Genomic DNA, 19,847 nt, shown 5'->3' on the forward strand with positions numbered 1-19,847 from the left:
TGCTGGGTCTACACCTGTTTTCTTTACTCCTGTGTCCCCCGCACCCAGCACCAGCTCCAGTGCCCGGCAGAGAGTAAGTTTTTAATAAATATTCATTGAATTCATGAATAAAATAATTAATGAATTTCAGAGCTCTATTTCAAGTTCCCTGGTAGTTTCTGCCTTTCTATTTCTCATCAACAATTTGCTTGAATGACTTCAACCATGTTGAATCTGTCATCCTCCCTTTGGGGAAAAATGCCATCATCAGTAATGTTGAAGAGGATGTAACAAGTCAAGGAGAAGTGACATCCCCTGGGCCACGGGGTCCAAAATGTTGGACCATTTTTATCAGATCCAAGATCTTGAGGATTTAGGGAAAACCGTCATGAACCTTCCAGCATTTAAACAGAAAGGAGACAAATAACCTGCCTAAGTCACCGGTAGGTTTGGACACTGTCACTCTGTCACTCTAGACAAACTCCAGGGTGTTGCAGGAACCTGAGAGGATGCCCAAGAAATAGGGTGACAGTGCAGAGAGGGGGCTGGTTCCGGCCCCAGTGCTCCCACGTGTGGGATGAAGCCAGTGGCTTCCTCGCCCAGTCTGTTTCCTCATCTATAAAAAGAGGGAGCCTGACCCAGCTCGCTGGCATCCACTTTGCATTCTGTGGAGTCTTTGGGTCCACAGAGGGTCCTGAAAAGCATCACGGGAGACACTGAGGCCAGCTGGGGTTGGAGGCTGGGATGGGAGGCAGGATGAAAAGACACGACTGAACGCCCTGCTCCCCAAGCCCCAGAGAGCTCACACTCAATTCCTTATATTTGGCTTCCATCAGGAAAGTATTTTAGGACTTCCCTGGTGGTCCAGTGGTTAAGACTCTGCGTTTCCACTGCAGGGGGTGCGGGTTCGATCCTTGGTTGGGGAACTAAGATCCCGCGTGCCACGCGGCACGACCAAAAATTAAAATTAAAAAAAAAAAAAAGGTATTTTCTATACAAGGGAAGTCACTGAAGACTAAAAGAGTGCCAGGTCCCTTCCAGCACTGATGTTCCCTAGTGATGTACTGTCCTTTTACCTTCTGTATCAGAGTCACCTCCCTCACTAGGGCTGAATCCAGCGGGGCTTCTCTCCAGGAGAGAAAGAGAAGCGGGAGGAAGATGACGCAACCCTCCTACCTGTTTGTGGACCTTAGTGAGCTGCTCCAGGTTATTCTCCAGGAAGGAAATTTTCTGCTTCTGGGCAGCACTGCCTCCTCCCTCGTCGCTGTCCAGCTCTACACTCTGCATCAACACCAAGGGGTCAGCGGGACAGGCCTCCACACCGCCCACCCCCAGTCCCAACATCACGTGGATGAGCCATTCGAAAGAAAACCCCCAATCTTACTAAAGGTTATTCTGAAAGTGAAAATGAAGAGTGGTTCTAAAAGTTTAGACTCGACCTTCTTCCCAATTAATTTCCTTGATTGGTATCAAACGTGTTCTCTCTTTGGACAGCTGACAGAAAAACTTCAAATCTTTTTTTGAGGGATTCAGCTCTCTTTGTGAAATATACCTCTCCCTTGCACGCGGGTAGAGGCTTTTCTTTTCAAAAGGAAGTGTTCCAAAACTCATTAAGAAGAACTAGTGTGAAAACATAGCCCAACAGGACAGGAATAAAGACACAGACGTAGAGGATGGACTTGAGGACACGGGGAGGGGGAAGGGGAAGCCGGGACGAAGTGAGAGAGTGGCATGGACATACGTATACTACCAAATGTAAAACCGATAGCTAGTGAGAAGCAGACGCATAGCGCAGGGAGATCAGCTCCGTGCTTTGTGACCACCTAGAGGGGTGGGATAGGGAGGGTGGGAGGGAGGGAGATGCAAGAGGGAGGGGATGTGGGGATATATGTATACGTATAGCTGATTCACTCTGTTATACAGCAGCGACTAACACAACAATGTAAAGCAATTATACTCCAATAAAGATGTTAAAAAAAGAAACAACATAAGCCCAAGACCCAAGTTTCATTTCAAACATCACAAGTGAGATAACAAGTCATCAAGCTGTGGGAAAGTGTCTGTGGTCCCACTGGGAAGTCTCAATGGCCTCTGCTTGTCCCTTCAGCTTCCAATTCCATGAAATTACTTAATGAATCCATCTCAGACTAGTCCTGGCATCTGCGCGCTGTGCTGGATCAACTCTCGAAATTTATCAGGTCTTGAGATTGATAAAAACACTGTTCTCCCAGCACTGCCACACTGAGTGGCCAGATAAGTTGGGAAATACATGTAGAAACACATCCTGGAGTCCCAAAATGGCAAAGCACGCTTGCTTTGTCTCATTATAGAAGAGATCATCACCCTTCTCTTTCTGAGACGTGATGTCTATATGAGCATCTCAAACCTGTCTCTTTGATCTAAATCCGGGGTTCTCAAACCCAGAAGAGGATTTGTTAAAACTCAGATTGCTGGGCCCTACCCTCATCTCTGAGTCAGTGGATCCAGGGTGGGTCTGAGAATTTGCACCTCTAGCAAGTTCCCAGGTGACGTCAGTGCCGCTAGCCAGGTGGCCACACTTTGAGAACCACTGGTCTAGGAATAGGCTCTTCCTAGAGAGTTTTATATTGTGAAGTCAGGAAAGTCTGATCTCAAGCTCCGCACCCTCCTCGGAACACCTCCTCCCTCCGACTGAGCCTTTTTGGTTCTTGTCATAACCTCTCTAGTCTCTGTCTCCATCACCTCTGCTCTGGCCTCTCTCTCCTCCCTGGTCCAGGTCCTCCAGTCATTTCTATTCTGATGACGGTGATCACTACCTACCTGCCTGACCAGTGCCACCTTGAAACCTCCCATCATTCTCCACCCTCTTTCCTTGTTTTTATTTCCAGGCCTCCAAGCTCACTAGAATCGTGCTGTCAGGTGCCACGACAAATCCATGCTCTGACCCTCAGCTGGACGCTCCCACACTGCTCAGCATCCTTTTGTTCGTCCCCAGCAAATCTCCCACAGCTGCCCGGGCCGCCTCTAGTCTCTGTGGGCTTCCCATTCTCTTCCTTCTTCTCCACTGAGCACCTTCTTCTCCACATTAACTGAGAAGGTCAAAGTCTTCAGATGCATCTCTTCCCAGTGTCATATATTTCCCTACGAATGTCTCCATCTTGGCTTCTCCACGTCTCCTCTCTGGGAAAGTGGGTCCTTTCCATCTACCAAGCCTAATACATTCCCCTATACCATCAATTCTGTCTTCTCAGATCCGACTCCATCAGTCACCTCCTCTTTTTTTTTATAATATATTTCATCCCTTTTCCTTCGCTCCTTCACACAGACCCCCATGCACACACTTTTCTTAAATATACCTTCCGTCCATCCTGTCACACCTCTGGGCACGCCCACTGCCCCTCATCCATCACTTTCAAATATCTTTAAAGCATGGCCCCCTTGCTGTTCCCCCTCCCCTCCCCCTCCCAAAACCTCTGCTAGCTGCTCTGGGGGTTCACCGTTCAGTGACTCCCAAGATCACTGTCACTGTGTGTGGCACAAGGACCAAAGCAGCTCAGACTCTGGAGTCACACAGACCTGGATTACAACCCCATCTCTGGCTCTCCCCAGCTGCGTGATCTCGGGAGGTCACGTAACCTCTGAGCCCACCTCCACAGCTGCAAAACAGAACACTAAGAACCACTTACATGGCTCCTGGGGAGAGCACACAAGACGCCGGATGTTAAAGTGCTTCGTACACTCTGACCTGGCCCCTCATAGCCTCTTAACAAGCAAAGATGAGGCTCTAGCCCCTGACTTCCACGTTCCTGACATCGTTCACCAGGCTTCAGGGCCACGCTGTCTGATGAGACCCCTCTGGGTTTTCCCTGCAACGCTCAGAGGTTTTCACACTGTGGCCAGATAAATATGCGTTCGTTTGGAAGGATATTGGGTTGGCCCAAAAAGTTCGCTCGGGTTTTTCCATAAAATGTTACGGGAAAAACCCTAATGAACTTCTCTGGCCAACCCAATAACTTCCTTGTACTAAGACGGAAAAATGTTCCCAAGTATTTTTCCCCCTCCAGCACATTCTTTTAATCACATTCTCTGGCATGAAGTAATTAATTTTTAAGCATAACCAGCCCCGATTTAAGCAAGTGATACTTCAACTGAAAATGATTCGTTCTGGCCAACTTTTCTTCTCAGTCCCATTCACACAAACTAGAACTCACTTTTTTAACCCGGGCGGTCAGATCCTGGACGAAGAGTTTACGGAGGTTGTGCAGAGTCTGTAGCTCTCGAGACTGGAAGAGAAGATTGTTAAAATGCCACTTAAATGAGGGAACACGCTGAATTTACGACACAGCTGGCACCAGACCATCAACCCCAGACAGCTCCATAAAGCTCTGTAAGCCAACCATCGAGGCCATGGGGCTCACCACTTCCTCTGACCTGCCCACCACTCATATCCTCCTCCACCTGGCATCTTCCCACGGGCACCCCAAGGTTCAGAGACTGGGAACTCAAACAATGAAGCGTAAACTAGAACAAAGCCTGCTCGTTTGCTGTGTTTTAAATAGAACGCTTTTTCCCCTTCAACCGCAAAAATTCAAAAGTTTTCTCATAAAAATTCCTGGAGGGCTGTGTTGTACCAGAATGGACTCTTTTTTCCCTCTAACTTATGGTGTACACGTTATACAAAATGCTAACAAATTTAAATGAAAAGTTAGCCACGGTTTCTCCCACCCTAACTGACCGACATTTTTCATGTTTCCACACCCCTCTGGCCGTGGTCCACATGCTCCTTTGCTTTACATCACTGAGCTTATGGACTTTCCACCTGGGTGACCCTGGGCAACTTATCTAACCTTTCTGTGCCTCAGCTTTCTTATTTGTAACATGAGGATAAAAATAGTAGCTGTCTCATAGTTGCTGTTATCAAGCTTCAGTGAGATGATCCTTATGAAACTCTTACAACCATTTCTGGCACATAGTAAACATTCAATAAATATTCGCTAGTATTAATGTACTGATGCATCATATTTGACAGACATTTCTTCATTAGACTTTTATTGCTTCCTTTGGTTGTTGTTATGACTTTCATGAAATTAACTTCTTGGGAGCATTTTTTTTCTTCATTTTGGAGTCTTTTCTACTAATGAACCCATAGGAATTAGATTGCTAAGACAAAGGTCTAAGTCAAATCTGGTGACCTCTGTTTAACAAAATCAGAAAACCAAAACATTTCCTTCCCTTTAAGTCTCCGTGTATTTACCACAGGACATACGACTAGTTCCCTTAAAAATATTTTCCCATAAGGAGAGAAATACACTCACATTTGTTTTTCAGTTTGTCTAAATTGACCGACTCTAACACAGAATGTCAAGGGATGGAGCTCACACAAGCTCACAGAAAAAAGGAAGAAACAGGCTCTAAAGCCATGGAAATAATAAGTTTCTTGAATAAAGGTTCTATGTTAATTTAAGGTCAAATTACTGGGTCCAATTCCATAATTGAGTTGAAATAAAAAGCACCTGAAGTCAATTGATTCCTCAGATGAGGCAAATTACTTTCTGCGGGAGGCCAAGCGGGCCTGCTGTTAGGAACGCCGTGCACGCGGTGCGTGCCCAGAGCTGAGCCACCGGCCGGCAGGTGCAGGGGGGCTGCTCTGAGCTCTCAGTGATGTAGCTGTGCTGCCTGTGCCCCTGCCCGAGGGAGCTCGGCCTCGGCCCCCTGCTCTGCGAGCTCTCCCTCCCGCTTCAGGGATTTCATTACTGATTGAACTATAATCACAGTAAATACTTTCCATGAAAAACGCCACCACCCTGCAGGGACATGAGAAGAGAAGACCCGGGTGTCTTGTCAAAGGGCCAGGCGATTCTTCCAGGCCGAGCACCAAATAATCCAGAGTCCGGAGTTTGGCGACTTTCTCTCCTTACTGTTTGTTTTTAGGTAACTTCAAGAAACAGTTTAGGAGGGGCAGTTCAAGGCCTTGGAAACAGTTGATAAGTTGCACATGAATGCCTGCATAACCCCATTTTGGCCTCCTGGGGCAATCAATTTTCCTCCATCGTATCCATTAGCATTCCTTCACCCACCCCGATTCCCTTCCCTTGTGAAGTCAGTCACAAGCCTTTCCTGGCACGGACGCTGCCCTCTGTGTAAAAGCCCAGGGCTCAGCTTCCTGTCACGGGGGACAGCGAGGGTGTGACCAGAGAGGTGGGGACACAAGGCCCATCAATGCAGCAGGAGAGGTCCAGCCCCAGAGCCCACACAAAGTGTCCTATTAAAGCCAGATGGCTTCCCGGGACCCCAGAGACGTCCCCACTGGCTGGTTGGCCTTTCCCAACATCGCCCCCTGGAGTGGGCTTCACAGACTACAACCCCTGGGTGGCAGGTCCCACCCGGGCCTGTCCAGACAGTCCAGGAGGCAGCGCAGGCCTAGGGCTAAGGGGGGCTCAGGAAGGGTCAGCCAAGGACAGCAGGCCTGCCCCTGAGGAACACTGACAGCTTGGGGAGGATGTGATGGAAGGATAAGTAAAAACACCCACGTCTGGAATGGCACAGACCGTGGGGTTCCAGTTTGGGAATTGAAAGCGTGTGTGTGCGTGATGTGTGTGGACGGGCAGTGAGGGCTGCAGAGGGAACGTGGGAGGCTGTGTCAGTGGGTCCGTCCACGTGTGAGGGACCAAGTGTGTTGTGTGAGCATGTGTGTGTGGTAGGGGGGCTGGGGAGAATGGATGTGAGGGTGGGAACATAGGTGAGTGGGCTGGGCGGGCAGGTGGGGGAAGGAGAACCAGTGGAGGAGGCTAGTGAGGAAAATGTGTTGTTAAAAATGTATTCAGTGGACTTCCCTGGTGGCACAGCGGTTAAGAATCTGCCTGCCAGTGCAGGGGACACGGGTTCAAGCCCTGGTCCGGGAAGATCCCACATGCCGTGCAGCAACTAGGTCTGTGAGCCACAACTACTGAGCCTGCACTCTAGAGCCTGTGTGCCACAACTGCTGAAGCCTGTGTGCCTGGAGCCCGTGCTCTACAAGAGAGGCACTGCAACGAGAAGCCTGTGCACTGCGGCGAGGAGTGGCCCCTGCTCGCTGCAACTAGAGAAATCTGCGTGCAGCAACGAAGACCCAACACAGCCAAACATATAAATAAATAAATAAATAAACATGTATTCAGTGGACTTCCCTGGAGGTCCAGTGATTAGGGCTCCGTGCTTCCACTGCAGGGGGCATGGGTTCGATCCCTGGTCAGGGAACTAAGATCCCACAAGTCGCTCAGTGAGGCCAAAACAAAACAAAACAAAAAAACATTCAAAAGGGCAAAAGAACATGCTCATGAGTGAGTGTGAAAGACAGAAAACTTGTGAGTCTGGGAGAGAGTCAGCACGTGGGGTGAGTGTGTGTGAGTGGACATGATGGAGGGTGTGAGAGTGAATGAGCAAAAGTGTGAGTGTGCCAGTGAGGAAGTGTGGATGGTCACTAATGAGTGTGAATGTGTGTGTCAGCATGTTATGGGGTGTGCTGGGTGAGTGTGTAAGAATTTGTGAGTGGATGAACACAGGCATGAGAATGTGAATGTGAGGGCCTGTGGGTGTGAGTGTGTGTGAAGATGTGTGTGTGAGAAAGAATAAGTGATTGTGCCCGAGCGTGGGTGAGGCTGTGAGAGAGAGAGGGGTGAAGAGTGAGCTTCTGGGTGTGGGCATGGAAGGTGTGTGTGCTGCGTGAGTGTGCATGAGAGAGTGCGAGGGTGTAAAGGAAGAAAAGATACTGAAATATTGATCTCTGGCTGGTGGGAATACAGTGACATTTTAATGTGCAATATATTTCTGAATTGTTATAATTATCTATGATTATGGGTACCACTTCTCCAGGAGAACAGATGTGGAGGAAGCAACTTCATGGCTTCATTTCTGTTTCCCCTCCAGCCGCCCTGTCCACCGTCTTCTCCACCAGGCTCAAAAGGCCCAACTTCCTGTGAACAGTCATCCTACTTCTGTCCTGAACGGCTGGTGCCCTCCGAGCCCACACCTGGCTTTGAGGAGCAGCTAACACTGGCCCAGCGGCCAGAGTGCAGCCTCGGGTCCAGCCCTGATCAACCGCTTGCCTCCAGTCTGGGGTCACCGAGTTCCTGGATTCAGGCTCAGTCCCACATAAATTCCCAGGACGTGGGAATGAAATCAGAATGCATGACTGTATGTAAACAACAGTTTCTCTCTGTTGTCATGTCATGTGAAATGACTCGACGTGTTTTCACCAAATTGAGACTATCTGGGGTGTCTGTCTTCAAACACAGGCTGCGTGGCATTTTGAAGGGCTCTTGAGAGCCCTCGGAGCCAGGCAGCTACTCCCCAGGGCAACTGAGACAGAAGTTGACCAGAGGAGACAAACCCAATGAAAGCACAGAGAAAACTAACCAGGATCTCAGATGGTGAGCCCTTCTTCCAAAGGGAAGTAGATCTGTCACTCTTCTGCCCCAAACCCTGCAGGTCCCAAGGCCCTACCTGGCCTGCACCTCCTCTGGCCTTGACCTCTCTGTGCCTACCTCCTGCCTTCCCCCCTTCTCTTGGTCACATACACATTGACCTCCCTGTTGTACCTCAACATGCCTGCCATGGGCTGACCTCAGGGCCTTGGCACTGGCTGCTGCCTCTCCTGGAAGGCTCCTCCCCCGGACATCCCCATGGCTCCTTCTTTTACCTGCTTCAAGTTCCTGCTTAAATGTCACCTCCCAGTGGGGCCACCCCAAACCAGTACCCCTGCACTTTCTATAACCATCTAATGGAGGTCATGATCTACATCCATATTTCTCACTGTCTGTCTCCCCCAGGTGAAAGACGGCTTCACAAGGGCCAGCATCTTAACTGTTTTGTACTGATGCAACTCAAGCACCTAAAAGCATGCCAGCCCTCAGTAGGTGATCAATAAATATCCACTGATTGTTGCATGGAAGTAAGTCACAACATACAGAGGCTATAAAATTGCAGGCACTGATTTGAGTTTAAATCTCAGTCAGGACTCCATGGTTACAGTCTTAAGGATGGATGGATGGATGGATGGATGGATGGATGGATGGATGGATGGTTGGTTGGTTATTCACTCTGTTAAGACCAGGGGAATAAATTCTACAGCTCTCATGTTTCCATAGGAAGTTTTATGTTTAAAATGATATTCAAGAAAGGCATGCACAAATAAAATTTTAGAAGAAACAAATTCAAAAGATCATAAACCAGGGCTTCCCTGGTGGCGCAGTGGTTGGGAGTCCGCCTGCCGATGCAGGGGACGCGGGTTTGTGCCCCGGTCCGGGGGGATCCCACATGCCGCGGAGCGGCTGGGCCCGTGAGCCATGGCTGCTGGGCCTGCGCGTCCGGAGCCTGTGCTCCGCAACGGGAGAGGCTGCGGCAGTGAGAGGCCCGCGTACCAGGAAAAAAAAAAAAAAAAAAAAAAAAAAGATCATAAACCAATCTGGTCTCTGAGACTAAAATGAGTTGGGAAACACATCAACATACCACTGTCTCCTCCAGCCCTTTGAGGTCCTCTCTGGCTTGTTCTCTTTTATCATTGAGCAATCTAAAAAACAGAAAGGAACTGTGAACCACCAAAGGGGCATCAGAGATTCTCACAGATACCATCTGCACCTGCAGATAAGTCAACAAAACAAACCAACTCACCCAAATGGCCACGGTCTGTTTTTAAATTGGCCTGACCTAACCTGAATATTTGGGTATCTGAATCACCAAAGCAGACTTTTTAAGACTTTGCAGGGTGGTGGGGAGACTTCCCTGGCAGTCCAGTGGTTAAGACTCTGTGCTTCCACTGCAGGGGGCATGGGTCCGGTCCCTGGTCCCTGGTCAGGGAACTAAGATCCCGCGTGCCGTGCAGTTGGCAAAAAAAAAAAAACAAACTTCGAGAGGATGAGAGAAAACAGAGGAAATATTTAAAGCACACTCACAAGAGCTTTTCCAGTTTCATTTCTCTCTCTTGGTCCTCTATTTTCAGCTTGTTATAATCAGAACTGAGCTTCTCCTGTTCCAGTTGCAGTTTCTGATTCAAACTGAAATGGAGAGGAAAAAGCAATACATTCCACATCAGCCTGAAATTCTGAGTCATGCTGCTAAAGACGTGGTTCTGTTCTAACCCCATTAGCCCTGTGCAATAAAGGCGGCAATTCTGGAAGATTTGGAGGGATCAGAGAACAACCTCACAGCTTCCTCCCTGCCCAAGTGAAAATGAAATTTCTGGGAACATCTAAGAGGCATGAAACATAAGGCTTTAATAATGTATTTATAGTTGGCTTGCGCAAGAGCTTTGGGAGGGAAAATAATGAGATGGGAAAGGAGCCGATATTTTAAAACAGAAAAACAAAGCCCAGTAAGAGTTCTGCTTTTCTGCCCGACAGATGGTACACACGCACTCCCAGAACCTTATTTGGCCACTTTGACCTTCCCTTCCTCTCTGGTCTGACGCTCCAAAAACACCTCCTAAATCCAAATCCCTGGCTGACACAGGGACAGTTCTGTTCTGTGAAGTCTTGGGGGCGAAAAGGGGGCAGTGGGCAGAGAGGGGAAACGCAAAGAAAGTCCAGGGGCTGTTGCAAAAAAGAAACTCACCATCGAGTTGGGGGTATTTGGTCACCATTTATATCAGCCTGGTCCTTCTAAAACCTTTCATACGGCCATGCCTACATGACTGTAGACAACAGATTATACACTCTCTGAAGGAAAACCCATGTGAAACGCAAAGGCCAAGGAAATGGCCCCACTTGTCAACTGACTCAGAGACCCTCCATCTCTCTCACCTTCCTTCCCTCCCCTCCCCTTCCAGCGGAACAATCTGAGGGTGATTCATCAACTAACAAATAAGAGTCACACTTACAGGGGAAAGCTCAGCGTAAGTGGGAGCATGGGGGTGGACCAAAAGAAGGGGAGCGGCGATGCTAAGTGCTTTCCTAGGGAGACTGTGCACAGAGCCCCGTCACATCATTTACATCTTTACTTTTAAAATGCAAATGTGCTGTGTGAGTATCTCACGGACATCGAGAGAGAATTAAACTCCAACTCCAGTTAGATTCTTGTTTAGCAGCGTGACCCTAAGGAAATCATTGAATCTTGCTTCCCATCTAGAAATGTTTCTTCATCTATAGACACAGAGAGGAGGGAACCTTGAGTCTGGACCTGGGGTGGCGGGGAGGAGGAAGACAGGGGAGGAGGGTGTCAGTGAGTGGAAGTGTATTTCAATATAATTGGTTTTCTTATGTCTTTAATTGGGGGCATCTAAACACAGCCTGGGGACTTGTGTTGATGAGGCGGGAAAGTGAGAGGAGTGGGGAGGGATAATTGCTGAGCAGGGGGCTCTTCAGCAGCTTCAACAGGAGAATGGCCTTGAGCCCAGGTGCAATGCCCTCGAGCACAGACAGACACACAACAGCACGGGTCCCTAAGGAGTGTGCCCCTGCAAGCAGGTGTCTCTGGGGTGTGCAGTGTTCAGGTATGTGTTGGGCTGAGGCAGTGGGAGCTGACTGTCTTCTCTGGAGCATTTCTTAACCCATCAGAAACCCTGAATCAGAAGCAATTCAGGGTCTTTGGGGGTCTTTTTCATCCTCTCATAGGAACAGCATCCCCACCTTCTGAGGTATGTGTCTGCCCAGCTGAATCACCAACGTGCCCCTGCTCCATGGGGACCAGGCAGGGCAGCTGGACCCGCCTGCCACCTGCCCACCAGAGCCCCCGGAGGCTCGGCTCCAGTTGGGGAGCAGACCGCAAAGCATCACGTCCAGCTCGCTGAGGCACCAGGGCAGAGCCCAGGGTCCATGGGGCGGGGAAAGCAGAGACCTCCAGGCTGGCCCAGGGGCCGTGTCTGCCCCAACGCCCCACGAGCCCCCAGGCCGACTCACTCCCGAATCTCATCGATGATTTTCTGCTTCTCCTCGATTTCATCTCGGAGTCTGGACAGCTGCTTCTGATGAGCTTCCCGGTGGCTCTCCATCTGCTGCTCCAGCGCCTTCTGCAACCCAGGCCGGGAGAAATGTATCAGCCGCTCGTTGGCTCTCAGCCGGCTCTGTGACAAAGCCCTTGTTCGCTGTCTCCTACCCCATATCCCTCAGCTGTCAGATCCCCAAACCGGGGCCCTCAGAACCCACCGTGCTTTACAGGGATAAGAAAACTCAAGGATCTGTTATAAAACTGAGTGGTCCCTACGGGCCGATTAGCCCATTCCATGAGTAAAGGGTCTCCCCCTGACCTTCTATAGCTCATCTGAGCCACACGGCTTCTCTCGCCAGGTCAGTCAGAGGGCATGGACCTCTTACCACCTGGGTGACCTCAGACAAGCCATGGAACCTGTGGGAGTTGCACTTCCTCACCGTAAAATGTAGATAATTTCCCGGCCCTGCCCACAGCATGGATTTACAGTGATAGTCAAAGGAGACCTTTCCACCAAAGTGATGCAGACCCAGGAGAGGGGTTTGCCTAAAGCTAATCAAAAGTTCCACATTTTCTCCTATTTCATTGTATCCACCTAAAAATCTTATTTCCCAATCATCTTTCCCACTTTTCCTTTTCTGTTTAAAATGTGACCAAAAATAAAGATCTCTATGTTTAAGATGAAAACTCGAATTTGGGCTGTTTCGGGCGACCATTCCTGCAGAAGTTGTGCCGAGTGGCCCCATGCAGTGACTGGAAGGTGTGCCCTCTCCTTCCTCGTCATGAACGGGAAGAGAAATGTACCAACACAACATAACTATTATCTACAGACACCTCGGGATTCCTGGACACCTCCACCTCCATCTCATTGCTAAGCCCAGCCACGCTCTGCGAGCAGCTCTGATGCCCAGCCCCAGTCCCCACCCGCCTCCCTCCTACCCTGCCACACACATCTCCGAAGGAGTTGGATTTTCCTAGATCAAGCAAATCCAGTCCAAACATGGGCTGGGCTTCTGGAAGGGGCTGCACACACACCTTCATTTCCTCAGCGTCCTGCAGCCGGGTCAGATGTTCCTTTTCTTTATCCTGGAAGCTGACTTCATGCATTTTTTCTGTTTTGGATTTTAAACGATGATTTAAGATTTAACTGGCAGGACTCACATCCAAAAGTAAAAATCAGAAAACGAAAAAAGAATGGGGTGAAACATCAGCTTATCTAACCAATTACAACCGTGGTAGAAAGGAACGTGCCTCTGAAGGAGGACTTCTGGCTTTTTAAATCAAGGCTGATCTCTCCTGGGAGATTATCGAAGTCCCTCGGGGACAGTGGCGATTGGAGGGGAAGTGCTAACTTGGAGCGGGTTACGCTGCAGCTGACCTAGCTGTCACCTCACGCCTCGGAGGACTGGTTCCCCGCCAGGCCTGGTGAGCTACTCCTGGGCAGCACACGTAAATGTGCTTTGTCAATGATAACGAGCTCTGCTAATATTAGTGGTGTTTGGATTCGCGCCACTATTAGAGTTTCGGAAAGAGCTAATTTACCTCCCATGGTATTCTCTAAGAATCTGGAGCAGGAAAACAACCTAAGGATAGGCACAAAGAAAATAGAAATATAAAAGGACACCCTCCAGACTAAACAGGAAGGCCACGCCTCGTACTGGGGGCAGGGCTGTTACGTGGCACACCTCTGGGAGGGAGGGACCAGTCCCATCCTATTCTTGGTCAGTGGCCCTCCCTGAGCACAGCCCGAGGTGGAGGGAGCAAAAGCGTTTGGGACAGTGACATTCAAGTCATTAAGTATTCTCTCTAGTCTGTTTCACTTCATTTCAGCTCTTCGTGCTTTGATTCCATTTCCACTCAGTGGCACCACTGCAGACGCCATTTACCAGAGGGAAAAGTTCTTTTCCATGTCAAGTTTTGGGTGGAGCGTTCTGTTCCTAACACCCCCTATGACATAAAGAAAACCTTACAAGGTCAAAGTGGGGGTGAGTGTGTTCTCTTTCATCGTTAATTTACTTTGGCATTTGAAGCAACATGTATTTACTGGACATATGACTCTACAACAATAAAGGACATTAAAAAGGATAGCATCATCGCCAATCCTATTATCCTATCAAAACCATTTCCTTTCAAATATTAATTTACAGGCCTTGGGACATAAGCATCTATTGATTTTTAAATGTTACAACCACAGTAAAGACGAAATTACATATTATGATGTTTAATCTAATGCATTATAAGCACTGCTGCATGGCCTTCATCTCCAAGATGAAAAAAATTGTTCTTTTAAACAACATACCATAGTTCATTTAACTCTTGGACATTTAGGTGGCTTCCTTTCCTTTTTTTTCCCACTAATATAAATAATTCTGCAATGAATATATGAGATTTGAGGAGCAAAAGGTATGAAAAGTGTTAGAATTATTAATATGTATTTTCAAAATGCTTTCCAAAGGGACTCTACCAGTTTTCGTTGCAACTCATAATATGACCTGTGTGTTCCCGTTTCACCACAACACCTACATTCTTAATCCTGTTCTGATTTCTACATTTCTAGTCATTTCTCTCAAATCTCTTCTATTTATTCACATTTATTGAGTGCTTCCTATGTGTTGGGCACTTCCCTCAACAAAGGGGGTCAGGAGACTGCCTGGCAAAGGAAGAGCTTGTTCAAAGGATGAGGGATGGGGCTTCCCTGGTGGCGCAGTGGTTGAGGGTCTGCCTGCCGATGCAGGGGACATGGGTTCGTGCCCCGGTCCGGGAAGATCCCACATGCCGCGGAGCAGCTGGGCCCGTGAGCCATGGCCGCTGGGCCTGCGCGTCCGGAGCCTGTGCTCCGCAACGGGAGAGGCCACAACAGTGAGAGGCCCGCGTACCGCAAAAAAAAAAAAAAGGATGGGGGATGCAGGTAAGCCATGGGTGCAAGTTCAGGCTTTATATTAAGAGCAACAGGACACCAGGGAAGGGTCAGAGGCCTGGGGTTGGACACGAGGTAGAACTTGATTTTGGAATCCTCCTTTGGAATACAGCACAGTGGTCAGCCTAGAGCAGGATGAGCTCCTCGGTAGATGGATGTGGCCACAATTCTTAACTAGGATTAAGGACAGCGACAGTGAAGACGGAGAAGAGCAGAACCAGAGAAGCCCCTGGCAGGTCGAATGGACAGGCCTTGGGGACAGACTGGACGCAGGAGGTAAAGAAGGGAGAGGATTCTGACTTGAACAGCAGGGTGGACTGAGGGAAAATGGCAAGAGAAGCAGATATGGGGTGGGGGCAGTCTTCTAGACGTTTCTCTCCCCTCCCCGCCCCCGCCCAATTATGCCATTGTTTTCAGTAGACCTAGAAATGCTTTAATCGAGCAAAATTAAACATCATGAGTCCAGCCAACCAGAGAGTGTCTGATTTAGGCTGAGAGTCAGACACCTGCAAAGCGGTCAGTTACTCACCTTGGGCTCGGAGCTTGGCCAGCTCTTCACTGAGCGAGTCTTGGGACTCTTCCAGCTGCCTCCTCTTCTGCTCCATGTTCTGCATGTAGTCTGTCAGGGATTTGATCTTGGCTTCATGCTTTAAACAAGCGAACAGATAAAAGGGAGCAGTGAATGACTACCAAGTGGCCATCCTGGCTCGCCCGGGACTGTCTGATGAGACAACGCAAGAGAGGAGGAGTTCTTGAGTCCTTTTTCTGAGTCCCAGCACCCAAACGGTGCATATTCTGCCCTTTGTTTGGGATCTGTCCTTTTTCTTCCACGTGCTTCTCTGCTTCGCTCCCCACAGACCCACTCATGGCCGTGCCCTTCCTCACTGTCCTCTTAAGTGAGACACCGAAGCCCAAGCTGCTTTTCCTCCTTACAGAAAACAGAGTGTGCTGGAGGGAAAGGGACTGGGAAAACGTCCAGGCTGAGGGCTTCGTTCTTTGAAACTGCATGTCTGGATTTCTTCTTTGGAACTCAAATATGATGTCTTTTCTTTTTCTGTCTCTCAAACGCACCGATTCCTGTCTCGGGGACTTTGCATTTACATTTTCCTCTCCCTAGGAAGCTCTCCCCAGCACCCTCCCAGCCATGGTCCTGGCTGGACCCTTATCACTCAGGCCCCGACATTTTCTTATAGCACCTAACTTCTGCTTGATTTATCTATTTTTTTTTTCCTACTTGTTAGCTCCATGAAAATAGAGTTAATAAATAATAATGGTGTGAATGAATGAATGAGAGCTCGTGACTGACTAGGGACAGTCGTCACTTCTAGGCAGATGGAAATATGCAAACACTCCCCCCTCCAGATCTACAGGGTTCATATTTAGGCAGGAACACTCTGGAGACTGAGCTCTAATCTAACGAAATAACCTCTGGGAAATGGGACCCTGTTGGAGCAGTTGTTTTATAAGCATAGATTTTGGTGACAAGGATGAGTGTAAACAAAGGAGATAACAGCATTTTAGCTGGAAATATTTTGTCAGATTCCTTAGATCATGTCAGAAAATAAAGAGCCAAGAATTCTCTTACTTTTGAACCCCAGGCAATTATGGCTGAATCTTTGGCTTTATGTAAATTGTAGCAGAGTACAAAATAGCACCTAATGGAAAACTGTATTTGTTGCTAATGCAGAAAGCACCGTCTAACTAAAACCGCCCTAATATTCTTGACTCTGATCTCATATACCCTGAGTGAGTGTCACTCTAAGATCTGGGCAACTGTCCTGGGCCCTACACTTTAGAGCACCCCACTTGGGCGGTCCTCTGGCTGCATCCCACTCCACTGAGCAAAGTTCATATGCCAAGGGAGCGTGCCCACCTGGAGCTCACATCCTCTTCTAGACCACAGTGAGTCTGGGAAACTAGAAACTCCTTACTCCAATGGCCCTAAGGCCACTCCCAGGACCAGCAGTGCAGCTCCCATCATCCATTTATATAGATTACAGCTGACCCAGTTACACACTTCCATCAGTTCACAGAACGTGCAGAAGGGACTCGACGTGGACATGGAGGCTGGTACATCCAGATGGAAGGAGAGACACTGGGCTGCAGGCCGCAGGGCCTCTGTCTGTGCTCTTGCCTTGGCCTCCAAATATTAGGGGCCTCCGGAAGCACATGCTCTCAGTGTAACAGGTGATCTGGAAATCAGACTTGAGGTGTACTATGTCCTAATGTTTAGTGTTTTTCCTCTCAACTTTCACAAATTATAAAAATGTCAAACAGTAAAGCAAATGCAGAAAAAGTAGTATAAATTTCACCCATGAACCACTCTAATTTATTAACCATGTCCCCCTATATTCCTGGTCTTATCTATATGAATGCATATTTTGCCAAGTTGCAAGGCATAGCATAGATCTGTAACTCAGCATTTTCATTTTTACTTAACTTTATATAATTATACTTTCCAAATGACTGGTTTTTATCAGTTTTTTGTAAGAGCTGCATAAATCCTTCCATGTCACTTTATGTTATTAGTCTCTCGATAGTTGCCTATTTTATTTAATTAAAATGAAAGTAATACTGCACTAAACATCTTCCATATAAATGCTAATATTTTTAATCAGGGAATGATAATACCATATGAAATGAAAAATTTTCATTTTCATTATCAATGAAAAATGCTATAAGTGAAATTACTGGACCAAAGTATACTTACATTTTTATGGTTTTTGATTCCCAAGGTCCTTTCCAAATGGACTGACCAAATTATACTTTTCTCAATAAATTTCACTATCACACACCAGCACTGAATAATCTCTTAAATATTAATACATCTTTGCTTACTATGTTATTTATAAAATGGAAGCTTGATGTTTTAATTTGCATCCCTTAGATGATTATGGTAGGAGACAAGGAGATGGTTCTATGATGACACATCCCTATGTTTAAAAGCGTACAGGATGAAGTATGCTTTTGTCTGCTTCTCAGCACTGTCTGATGCGCCATTCCATACTAGTCTCTGTTTACCCCAAATGACTTCAGCTGTTTTAATACCTGGGCTAAGGCAGTGAGTAGCACACACTGGACCACTCACAGAAGCCTCAAGCCCAAACACCAAGCTCAGGTATCAGTGGCAGGTCAGAAACGAGGCTGCTGTTTTCTGAAAGCACCTTACTAAAATGAAAATACCCTTCTAATGGAAGAAGAGTAGCCTTACTCATTGAGGGGATGACATATGCCCCAGGAGCTTGAAGATTCCTTCAAGGCTTTGAGTTCACACACAGTTTGGTTTGAGTCCCAGCTCCGCCTTTCACTGGCTATATGAGTTTGGACAGTATGTTTAACCTTTCAAGTCTCATTTTCCTTATTTAAAAAAGCAGGAACAATAATAAAACCTGCAGGCTTCCCTGGTGGTGCAGTGGTTGGGAGTCCGCCTGCCGACGAAGGGGGCACGGGTTCGTGCCCCGGTCTGGGGGGATCCCGTGTGCCGCGGAGCGGCTGGGTCCATGAGCCATGGCTGCTGGGCCTGCACGTCCGGAGCCTGTGCTCCGCAACGGGAGAGACCACAGCAGTGAGAGGCCCGCGCGTGTACAGCAAAAAAAAATAAAAAATAATAAATAAATAAAACCTGCCCATCAGGAATTTTTTAAAGATCAAGTGAGAGGGGCTTCCCTGGTGGCGCAGTGGTTGAGAGTCCGCCTGCCGATGCAGGGGACATGGGTTCGTGCCCCGGTCCGGGAGGATCCCACATGCCGCGGAACAGCTGGGCCCGTGAGCCATGGCCGCTGAGCCTGCGCATCCAGAGCCTGTGCTCCGCAATGGGAGAGGCCACAACAGTGAGAGGCCCACGTACGCAAAAAAAAGATCAAGTGAGAGAATGCACGTAAAGTGCTTAACATAGTATATGGTGCGTTGTAAGCACTCAGTAAAAGGTTAACTGCTACTACTATTAATAATAGTAGTAGTGATGGTAGTTTCTGTTGTCCCATATTAAATTGGACCTGTGGTAGAGATTAAAAGACGAAAGAATGTTGTCTTAGCTGATAGGAGTTTTAGATGCCACCCAGTCTTGTCCATTCATTACATATCTCTACCTATCCTACCTACCTACCTACTTAGCTAGATAAAGATATATAGACACATCCTTTAAACAGGGACTGAAGGTAATGCATGTAATTCACACAACTAAACCTAGCCTTAAGAAATAAGCCTGGGCTGTCATTGCCTAGGAGGCCATGGACAAGTCTTACGTAAAGCAAAGTCCATCAACTATCCCTGTTATGCACCATCGGCCCCAGTAAGAGCACGGAGGAAGCAGATTTTCCAGAGCACAAGGGTGTGAAATGAGGAAGAAAGGCGTGGCCTACCTGGGAGATGAGCAGCTGGCAGGCTGCCAGCTCCCGCTCACTGGCGTTCATCTTCCTGTTGGAGTCCATCTGGGCGCTCTCGAGCTGTTTACTGCGGTTCACCAGAGATTTAACCTCCGACTTCATCTTGCTGATGTACAGCCGGGCCATGGTGAATTCCTCCTCGATGACTCCATTCACATCTGCCAACTGAGCACAGGAGGGAACACACTCAACTATGCCTACAATTTCCAGAGGTTCATGGGGGCCCTGAAACCTGTCCATGGGAACTCAAGATGTCTGTGGATTTCTGGTTAAGAAACGCTAATTGGAGGACCACAAGCTGAGAATTTTTCTCTAAAAAGTACTATACGTTCAACCCCAAGTTCTCTGAAACCTCGGGTAAAACTTTCAATTAAAAACCTCTACTGGGGGCTTCCCTGGTGGTGCAGTCATTAAGAATCCGCCTGTCAATGCAGGGGACACAGGTTCGAGCCCTCGTCCAGGAAGATCCCAAAAGCCACGCAGCAACTAAGCCCGTGCGCCACAACTACTGAGCCTGCGCTCTAGAGCCCATGAGCCACAACTACTGAAGCCCACGCACCTAGAGCCCGTGCTCCGCAACAAAGAGAAGCCTCTGCGATGAGAAGCCCATGCACCACAACCAAGAGTAGCCCCCCGTTCGCCACAACTAGAGAAAGCCCGCGCGCAGCAACGAAGACCCAATGCAGCCA

At 48.2% G+C, this 19,847-nt stretch overlaps 1 protein-coding gene across 2 annotated transcripts in view; it reads right to left on the bottom strand.

The window, feature by feature from the left end:
• KIF5C (kinesin family member 5C) overlaps window positions 1-19,847 on the bottom strand; it is a 168,339-nt gene that overhangs the window by 20,667 nt on the left and 127,825 nt on the right. The window contains exons 16-23 of one of the 2 annotated variants that reach the window (XM_033860351.2): window positions 19,135-19,323; window positions 15,303-15,420; window positions 12,892-12,968; window positions 11,829-11,938; window positions 9,888-9,989; window positions 9,445-9,505; window positions 4,170-4,241; window positions 1,156-1,260 (exon numbers count right to left, since the gene is read on the bottom strand). In XM_033860351.2, the coding sequence (XP_033716242.1) occupies window positions 1,156-1,260; window positions 4,170-4,241; window positions 9,445-9,505; window positions 9,888-9,989; window positions 11,829-11,938; window positions 12,892-12,968; window positions 15,303-15,420; window positions 19,135-19,323 (834 nt within the window). The remainder of the gene's footprint in view (window positions 1-1,155; window positions 1,261-4,169; window positions 4,242-9,444; window positions 9,506-9,887; window positions 9,990-11,828; window positions 11,939-12,891; window positions 12,969-15,302; window positions 15,421-19,134; window positions 19,324-19,847) is intronic. The other variant, XR_012333124.1, reaches the window with a different exon arrangement.

Source organism: Tursiops truncatus, chromosome 7 (assembly GCF_011762595.2).
Source record: "Tursiops truncatus isolate mTurTru1 chromosome 7, mTurTru1.mat.Y, whole genome shotgun sequence".
NCBI lineage: Eukaryota > Metazoa > Chordata > Mammalia > Artiodactyla > Delphinidae > Tursiops > Tursiops truncatus.